The 10799-nt window shown below is 39.2% G+C and overlaps 1 protein-coding gene across 1 annotated transcript; it reads right to left on the bottom strand.

The window, feature by feature from the left end:
- Positions 1-657: 657 nt before the first annotated feature.
- On the bottom strand, positions 658-1963 carry LOC141620731 (uncharacterized). Its single transcript, XM_074437529.1, has 2 exons — positions 1802-1963; positions 658-1689 (listed from the first exon to the last, which is right to left on the bottom strand). The coding sequence occupies exons 1-2, from the start codon at positions 1961-1963 to the stop codon at positions 658-660; spliced, it is 1194 nt and encodes a 397-aa protein (XP_074293630.1).
- Between the last annotated feature and the right edge of the window lie 8836 nt (positions 1964-10799).

Consider the following 10799-nt stretch of genomic DNA (forward strand, 5'->3'; position numbering starts at 1 on the left):
TGAAAACCCTGGAAGAAGATTCATGGCCTGCAAGTTTCGTCATTGTCAGTTTTGGCATTGGGTAGACGAAAGTCAGAGTGAATGGCAGAAGAATGTTATCAATGGCCTTATGTTGGATAAGAAACTCTTGCAAAGTCAGAATGACATGTTGAAATCTGAGAATCAACACTTGGTGGAGAAAGTTGAAAGCTTTAAGGCTGAAAATGGATTACTAAGGTCCAAAATCAAGGATTTGGAAAGAGATTTAATTTTCCCTTTGTATGAGAAAACAGGAAAAAGCTTCTTTTGTAAGATGGTTTCAATCATTTTGTTAGTGGTTGTTGCGATATTGTTGGCTAAGTTGTTTAAGTATTAGTTAGTTCCTCATGTAAGGTGTAAGGTTAGCTCATGAATGACATATACTCATGAGCCATTTTGTGTAAGGTTCTTTTCAATTAATGGAAAAGGTTATTTCAATCATTTTGTTTTTATTCAATGGAAAACATGAACTAAATGAAATGACATATACTCATGAGGCATTGATGTGTCCAAATACCAAACTAAATTAAAAAGTTGTTTCAGAAACATTGTTCCAAACTTGTCTAATTCTTGTTCAGTACAAAATGAAATGACATAGTAACAAATTTAAATGATTAGAACTAAAAGATCAGAACTTGTCTAATTCTTGTTGACCCTCTTCTTGGTGACCTTTCTCTGCCTTAATGCCTGGCTCTGAGGTTGATTTTGTTGCTGACTTGGTTGACTTGGTTGGCTGATGTTGGGTTGGCTTTGCTGCTGACTTGCTTGGCTTCCTCCAGCAATCATGGCAAGCACCTCAGCATCATGCTGTTTCTTTGCCTTTCTCGCTTCAACTTGAGCTCTATACCTTTGTGTCCATTCAGAGTTTGGTCTAGTTGATTGTACAGAAGCAGCCTGTTCTGAGTTCTTGCATGTTTTCACATTGTGCCCTAGCTGGCCACATTTTCTACATGTCCTTTGTAGCCTTGGCTTCTTAGGCACCTGCCCACTGGTTCCCTCACCAGCTTCCTTCCTCCTCTTTTTATGGCTTGGTCTGCCTGGCAGTTTTCTAATAGGCGGTGGTAAAGGCTCAGCAAGATCCACCTTCTCCCACTGAGTTATATCAGGCATTGGTGGTATAGGTAAGCCATAACATTGCATGTACTTCTCTCTTGTGTAAGCCTCATCCACAAAGTCTTCATAGTTAGCCCTTTGATGATTGATAGAAGCCATGGCATGTTGGCATGGAAGGCCACACAACTGCCAGTGGAAACAACTACAAGTGTGTGCTGTCAAATCAACAACATATTGTTTGCTCATATACTCAACTTCAAATTTCTCATTACTTGAAGCATAAACATCACAATAATCTGCTTCTTTAAGAGCCCATATTAAGAACTTATCCACATAAGGCATCACCCTACCTTCATAAGTTCTCACCCCTTCCCTCTTCTCATAGTGTCTCTTCATCAGATACCGTCTCATCCACTCCATCTGAGTTAATATTGGCTTGTCTCTACACTCCCTTAAAACATGATTAAAGACTTCACACATGTTATTTAGTAACATGTTTGACTTGCAGTTGGTGTTGAAGGCATACCTACTCCAATGATGGTCTCCAATCTGAGACAAATAGGTGTATGCCCTATCACTAAGAAATTTGATTCCTTGCATCTGAAAATCAAACTCAGCCTGCAAAAAGATTGTCATGGATATTGTTCATTGTTTATATGGCAAACTAATTAGATGAAAGGAATGTTTATAACAAACTAATTACATGAAAGCAAAGTGTAGAAGTCAATACCTTTGTACCTGCTCTAGTAGCCTTCCAAAATGAGTCTTTGAATGTTGTTCCTGTGAATTGGAGCTTGAAGTTTGCCCAGATATATCTTACACAATACCTGATATCTGCTTTAGGAGTTGCAATATTGAAAGCCTCCAATATACCCTTCTGTCTGTCTGACATTATAGTCATCCCTAAACCTTCCACTTTACCCAAATCCTCCATAAGCAGATTTAGAAACCAAGTCCATGTGGCAAAGCATTTTCGGTCTCAACAACGCCCAAGCAACTGGGTATATGTTGTTGTTCCCATCCATTCCAACAGCCACCAAACATATCCCTGGGTAAGCCCCCTTCAAGTGGCAACCATCTATCCCAATTATAGGTCTACACCCATTCAAATACCCATCCTTAACAGGTTTCAAACATATGTACATTCTTTGAAAAAAGGGTGGGGGTCTCTCAATTGAATCAACAGCAACAATAGCTGTGGAGCCAGGTATATGCTTTATAACAGCACCAACATAGTCCCACACCCTCCCATATTGGTGAGCACAATCACCATAGATGGTCAGTTTGGCTCTTGATCTTGCTAACCAACACATAGCATACTTAACATCTACCCCTAAATCCCTTTTAATTTTTTTCTGCCAGTTTTTTATTTTCCAATTGGGATTTATCCTCCAATCCTCCAAGTACTTCTCAGCTAAGTACTCTGCATTGACCTTTTTATTGATGCCCCTAAAAACACAATGATAACCTAAGTCTATGGTCCTTATTTGCCAATTCCCAGCAGAACCCATTGGTGTAGCATAAACAGTGTATGTGCACTTTCTTTTAAAGCCACAGGTACACTCAGGAAATTTTGAAGTTATGGGATTCCAAATACACTTACACTTATTTCTACAATATGTAGTTATTCTCTTATTTCCATTGTGTTCATAGTAGAAATCATACCTGTTTTGCACTGCATGGTGTATTAAGGCTTTCTTCAGTACATGCTTGTCAGGGAACTTTTGGCCTCTTAGCAAAGCAATTTGCCCCTTGAAGTCAACCTCAGGATTAAAAGATGGACAATCATCAGCTTCATCATCTGATCCTTTCAAGCTTCTTAGTTCATCATCATCATCAATATTAGCTTCTTCCTCAATACTTGGCTCCACAACCTCCAAACCTCTTCTGAATCTAACTAGGCTAAGAGACTGATCAACCTTATTTATCAATGATCCCTCATCTTGTTGAATAAACACTTCTTCTGCCCTTAGATCTTCCTCTCCCAAAGTGAAATCAACATCTGATTGCTCCTCCTCTGAATCTTCTTCAGATACCTCAAAATCCTCATCTAAACCCTCATCACCTTTTACTATCTTTTCCTTACCTTTACTTAATTTCTTAGGCTTTCTCCTTGGCTTCAACTTTGACTTAGGACCCAGGGATATACCAGCCTCAGTAGATCTGGTCTCTAAACCATGGCCAGTATAGTCAAACAGCTCATCAAACTCATCTTCAAAGTCCACTACCTTAGCTTTACCCTTGCCAAAGTCTACTTTCCTTGCTTTGCCCTTACCCTTTTCTACAGTGTTTGCCTTACCCTTGTCCTTTCCAACAACAGCTTCAGGCTTCCCCAAGTGTATATCCCTTGACCTCAGACTTATATTTGTTTCTCTAACAGAACCAGCACCCTCAGATTTCACTACCTTACTGACTTTTGCACCAACAATTTGCCTTCTTAATTGAGTTCATTTATTGGTACTATCATTTAAGACACTGAGTATGGGAGTGGGTGAGGGTGAGTTGAGTTTTATAGGAGAAGTATGGTTTCTTGGGCTTTTTCTGGTAGGAGTAACAGGTTTGGGCTTTAAATGTGGTTGAGAATTTTTTGTTGAGGTAGTATTTGTACACACTTTATGGTCTTTGTCAATGTTCAGATTTTGGGAATTTATTGAGGGAATCTTGGAGGTGTCAGCAGTTAAAGGCATGGTCCAAATTTCAACATATAAATCAATCCTATTAAATTTATCCCTGGACTTGATGACCTCATCCATGTCCTCATCTTTACATATCACTGTCTTACCACTAGTGAGATTCTTACCAAACTTTCTAAAATAAACAATTGGTAGAACATTTTTAGGGACAACTTTTCTTGCAAGATCAACCAAAAACAACCAACTCAATTGATTCGAGTAAACCCCCTGGGTGACATTAGTAGAACCTCCAAAATATTCAGTTTTATGCTTGGCATATCTAAATTTCCCCCCAAAATGCATCCTAATATCAAGTCTAATTGGCGTGTCATAGTTCATCCTACATAGACATTAATTAATCATTAAGTAGATGAATAATCAAACACTTTTAAAGAACTGGAAATCAAACACTAATAATGAAGAGTAACAGAAATTAAGGTCAACAATGATGTTGAAAAAAGACAACAATAATCACTTTATTGCAGTAGATCAATAATCAAACAATCGTGTAATTATTTACAATAGTTAGATGAAGAATCATACCGCACTTGATTTCGTGAGGTTGAAGGTTGAAGATGATGGTTTGTCGGAATGGTGGTAATCGAAAACTGGTGATGAAGAATGATGAAGTGAAAATTAGGGATATTTGAGATGACGAACTGAAGGGATTGCGTATCGTGTAAGTTTGGCCTGAATGAAATGAAATAGGAGGAAGATGATGGGTTAAAGGTTAAAATAAGGGTAATTTCGTCATTTTAGGGTAGTATAATTGTATAAGTGGCAGTTTCAGGCCATTTGGTACTACTTATTGATCGGAGCACTTAAGTTGGTACTGTTTATTAATTAAATTTTATGTTGGTACTGATTATGAAAAATGGTGATTATATTGGTACTGATTATCAATTTACATTTATTATTATTATTGTTATTATTATTATTATTATTATTTTATTATAAAGGGATGCGCGCAGCTTTCATTAAAATAGAAATAAAAGTTTACATGAAATTGGTGGGGAGCCGAGAGACAATCTGGGCTCCCACACCCTTAGCAATAGCAAAGCTAAGTCTAGTAAAAATGTAAGCGGCCACCCGAGCCCCCGCATCCTGAGATACCGAGAATTTCTGGATCCGGTTGAGCAAGGCAATAGCATCCGAACCCAGCTCCCCAAGTGAAGAGAAAGAGGAAGGTAGGAAACCATAACCCGCTACCGCGCACAAATCCCCATACTTAGCACACTTTCGCCGAGCAAAGATCGCCGACAACCCGGCCCGCACAAAATCAACCCAACCCACCGAGTCAAAGGTGAAGAACCCGTCGGGTCGACGCACACATCACGCCCCCGTCCCAAGAATAAAGCAATAAATCCGCAGGACGAAGAGAGCCACCATGCCCATCAACCAAACCGATATCAACCTCCTTCCCCGCAGAAATACCGGATCTATAGCAGATGTCGAAAAGAGTGTCACGGACAAGGTTATGCCGATGTTTAACGCCCACGATCAGTAAGACAAGAAACAGCGTGGTCCCCAAAAACATCCTCGAAAAACCCGAGAGCAAGCGGACGGGGCCTAGATACCGCGAATAACGGGACACCCCGATACCCCAAAGACACTACGGTAAGTCCTCCCGTTCATAGTCTGCCCCAACCCCGAGATAGGAACCGCACGTAACCAATCAGAGGAGTGAGAACCCTGCTGAGACTGCCATAAAGCGATCTGGCGTGGTGTCAAAGAAAAAACAGACTCTAAGGCAGCAGCAACCGTCGTGAAATAAATATCTGCCAATTTTTTCATAAGTTTGGGGGCAGAAATTTCACTAGGGTGACCTAATATATCAGAACCTGTAGTCGCAGTAAACACCTGTGCGGCATCATCAAAAGCAGGGCCAGCAGCTACAACGCCATAACGGCCGAGGAGCTTAGCCTGCAAACCAGCAGACTGCAAGCGGGATGCAATAAAAGCATAGAACAGAACATCTCCGGCCGCATAAACACCAAGGCCACCAAGATGAAAAGGGAATGTAGCAAGGCGCCACTGCCAATCCCCAAAACCCGGCCCTGACGCGGTGACAATATGTTCCAAGCTAGAACGCAGAGCGACATCAAAAGGAAGATGGACAGACCCAAAAACACTAGGGGAGCAAGTACGAAGGGAGAAGTAGAGCTTAGATATACCAGTACAAGCTCGAAGAAGAAGCAACTCACACTGCGGGTCCTCAATCCTCGCAACCAAGTCCATCAGCTCAATGGTCTTAGTTACTCTCGTCGCCACAATCTCACTGCTAAACCCAGGACAAGTACTGACAGGTCTTCCCAGTACGGTAACACCGCGCAATGGCCGAGAAATAAAAGTGGGGAAAACCCCCGGAAGTCGGCTCTGTGGGTCCTCAGCAGGCCAAAAGACCTCCGTCTTGGAGACATTTAGGTGTAAACCAAAACGAGGGCCATCCAACCTAATCAAGTCCAACACCTTCCCCACCTCCAAAGTATCTCCCACAATGGTGCCATCATCTAAGTACCATACCTGCAAAGTGAGGTCAAAAGTGTCCCGGATCTTGCAAACCAAGGGATGCAAAACCAACGCGAAAAGCAAAGGCCCCAAAGGATCACCCTGCTGAACACCCTGACAAGACCACAAGCAGTTCTCCCCATAAAAAAGGCGGGCCGGGCTGGAATAACAAAACTCCACCCAATGGGAGAGAGCCGGGCACCGACAGCGGACCTCCTGAAGCATGGTCGAACGGTCAACAAGGTTGAACGCATTCTGGAAATCAACCAGAAACATAGAAAGCCCCACCTGATCCCCCCGATCCTCAATGAGCCGGTTCAAGGCATGCAAGATAGCCTCTCTCCACCGGACACACCCACCCCGAACTGAAGCCCATCAAAATAAGAAGATAAAGACGGGCCAACCATAGAAGCACCAACCTTAGAGACAAGCCGTCTCTAGACCGTACCGACAACAATAGGACGAACTAGGGCATTGGTGTTTAGGGCGATTTCACGATCACCAGGCTTCTCCAGGCGTTTCTTCACGGCTGCCACTTTCTCCATCATCATCCTTGCCGTCTCACACCGGCCATCCCTTCGCCGGTGTTCGTCGGCTTTGTTGGTGACCGTTGGCTGTCTTAGGACCGTGTTTGGAATTAGGGCATTGGTGTTTTCGATTAGGGCATCGGGGTTCTTGGGTTTTCTTCCACCGTTGGCTGCCAACAACCACCCCACGTCGACCTTTAGACCTCACGTCACCCTAGTGAAATTGCTGCCCCCAAACTTATGAAGAAATTGGCAGATATTTATTTCACGACGGTTGTTGCTGCCTCAGAGTCTGTTTTTTCTTTGACACCACGCCAGATCGCTTTATGGCAGTATCAGTAGGGTTCTCACTCCTCTGATTGGTTACGTGTGGTTCCTATCTCAGGGTTGGGGCAGACTATGAACGAGAGGACTTAACGTAGTGTGCTGGGGTATCGGCTGGGTGTCCCGTTATTCGCGGTATCATCCAAGTTCGAGTCATTTTTCTACATTCGTAATATATAGGCAACTAATTCAGAAAATCCAATAATAAGCAAACAAATAAACGAAATTCAGGAAAATAATTAAGCTAAATTATCAACAAAATAGATAATTACCCAACAAATTCACAAATTCAAAAATAATCGACATTCATAGGCCAGGAAATTGAACAATCCTATATATATATATATATATATATATATATATATATATATATATATATATATATATATATATATATATATATATATATATATATATATATATATATATAGAGAGAGAGAGAGAGAGAGTAAGGATCATCAAAGTCCTCTTACATGACTTGAGTCCCTAAGTCCCCATCCTACCCATTGGATCTCAAAAAATGGGTGGCAGAGATTAAAACAAAAAGAGGTCATTAAGAGGCTAATTAAACACTCTTTCATACTAACCCTAATTATGTACCAAAAAAAAATACTAACCCTAATTATTCCCTAATTTACTACTATATAGTATAATTTTTCTCTCAAACACTCTCTCTCATCTCACACATTTCACTCCTCTCATCTCACCCAAACCCAAATAATCCTCTCATCTCTCTCAAACCCCAAAAAACCAAATAAATCAAAAAACCAAATAAATCTCAAACTCATCTCTTCCTCATCACCATCCACCACCAACCTACTCGACACCACCACCCACCACCCACCACCCACCACCACTACCACCACCACCACTACCGCCGCCGCCTACCCAACCACCACGATGTATTTTTTTTTTCGTTTTTTCCGGGTTTTTTTTCCGGTTTTTTTTTATGGTGTTTATTTTTTATGTTTGGGGTCGGTTTTTCTATTTGTTATTTTTGTTGGTCTTTATTTATTCTATATGTTATTTTTTTCGTCTTGTTATTTTTTTTCGTTTTGTTATTTATTTTCTCAAATCTTGTCTTGTCATACATTTTTTTTATTTTAGATTTTGGTTTTCAAATCTCTATTTTTATAAGAACCTTTTCTTTTGATTATAGATCTACTAAAATAGATCTCATATAATGTGTTGCTTTTAATCCTAAATCTACTAAATGAAAAATAGAAGTTTGAAAAGAGCTTATAATTCAAATTTTTATATTAAATTACCAAAGTTACACCGTCATGGACCAAAGTTATACTGTCAGGGACCAAAGTTATACTAAGACTAAAATTATATAAATTTCTCTAAAAAAGGACTAAAGTTATACTATTATGGACTAAAGTTACACTATTATGGACTAAAGTTACACCGTCACGGACTAAAGTTATAACCAGAAAAACTAGAGTTACATAAACTCAAAATAATGTATAAAATGGACTATACGACTAAAGTTATATTATTAATAGCTAAAGTTACACTCTTTAAACATTAAAGTTATATAAAAAATATATGTTTGAAAAGTTATTATAATTCAAATTTTTATATAAAAATGACTTGAAATGACTGAAGTTATACCGTCATGAACTGAAGTTATATTGTCATGGAATAAAGTTATACTATTAATGATTTAAATTTGTCTCAAAGTTACCAAAAAAATTATATAATTTCCAATCATTTTGATGTAACTTTAAAGTTTTACGACTGTAACTTTAGTCCAAGTTTATATAACTTTAACCCAAATTTTTGTAACTTTAGTATTTCAAATTTATTTAGTTTAGTCAAGTTTATGTAACTTAGTCCAAATTTATGTAACTCTAATGTTTCAAGGGTGTAACTTTACTCGTTAATAGTGTAACTTTAGTCAGAAATACTAAAATCTAAAATTTATTAACTTTAATCCAACCAAAATCTAAAATTTAAAAAAAAAACTATATCTAAAATTGGAAAAACAATAGATTTGAAAAAAATACAATAAAAAAAACAGATTTTAAATAACAAACAACAACCCATATTCGCTAACTTTAGAAACCGCAGACAATATCACCAACAACACCCACAACCACCCTTAATTTAAAAATAAAATTAAATAATATGAAACTTAAAAAAAACCGATATCTAAAATAGAAAAAACGACCGGTAACCACCACCAATACCAACCACGACCACCCTCACCCCTTCCCCCGTCACCTTCTGACCACCACGACCCACCAAACTACCACCCAACAACTTTGTTAAAATGAAATCTAAAAAAAAAAAATCAAAATCGAAATTTGAAATTAAAAAACCAAGATCCAGAAATAGAGGAGGAAGAAGAAAAGGTAGTGCGGTGGTGGTATTTGCTGCGGTAGTGGAAGCGGCCGGGGGTGTTGTTGCTGTTGTCGTGGCTGCGGTGGCGTATTGTTGTTGATACCCGTCGTTGTGAGCACCAAAAATAAGATTTATAATTTCCTATTAAGACTAACCTAGGCTAGTGGTAACAGGGTCGAACCACAAGGAGGCAGATGTAAATTCTAGTTGTCTAAGTTCAGTCTAAGGTAACAATAGTGGGGTTTGAGTTGATTTGGTCTAAAGCTAAGAATAAATAAAAACAATAAAAGATGGCTTAAACAGATAAAGAAGGGTTACTAGGATGATCGGTTTATTAAAGCTTCGGCGGCAGCATACTAAACGGGTCTAAATCGAACACAAGTGAGGCGGGAAACAAGAGGTCCTCTCGGTCCACTCTTAACAAATAGCATCTTTCGATCTCGCTATAGGTCCCTAATATCACTAATACTGACTCTCGTCCTGAAAAGTGACAAACGGTCTAAACTATACCTATCTTTCGATCTCAGCACAGTTTAGTCATTTTAATTGGTGGTCAAATAACTTCCCCTATCTTTCGATCTAATGGGTCAGTCATAAAATAAGCATCTAACTGGTCGCATGCATTCGATCCGTTAAATACAACATTAAAATCAACTAAAACGAAGGGTAACCTCACGAGGTCAGTCGATCGACCGAGAATGTCAGTCGATCGACTGACATGCGAATCAGTCCGTGTTCAATACTTTGCCGCCTATGCTAAAACTCGCCTACATCCTAGCACAAACTATTTAGCTACTCATGCTAAGGGTAAAAACAATAACATTAACGATAAGGATTACTGAATTCATGCTTGAAACGATAAAGTAAACAATTAACATGAACGATAAAATTGGTTGCGGGAATCTAGCTACCAATTCTATACTAATGATAAAATAAAGCAATAAACTAAGATTAGGGTAGATGAATACCGAATTTGCAGAGGAAAGATTGATAAGAACCAAAGATCCAATGCTCAACAATAATCCCAAACCCTAAATAACTATAAAGAACTGTATGTGAAACTTAATGTAAAACTACTGAATAAAACTTGATTAAAGACTAGATTAGATAAAACTGGATACCTAACTGAATGTTTCTAAGTTACGTTATATAGCAATTAACGTAACTTCTTATTTCCTAAACCTAGCATCATGGGCTTGCGTTTCCTCAGTCTTTTAATTCCCGTCTGGAATAGCATCTTGGTCGATCGACTGATGGGAGGGGTCGATCGACCGCTTGGCAGTGAACAGTAGCCTCTGTAACCCGAGGGTTGGTCGATCGACTGAATGTGGTGGTCGATCGACTGCTT

The sequence above is a fragment of the Silene latifolia genome, chromosome X (genome assembly GCF_048544455.1).
Source record: "Silene latifolia isolate original U9 population chromosome X, ASM4854445v1, whole genome shotgun sequence".
NCBI classification, from domain to species: domain Eukaryota; kingdom Viridiplantae; phylum Streptophyta; class Magnoliopsida; order Caryophyllales; family Caryophyllaceae; genus Silene; species Silene latifolia.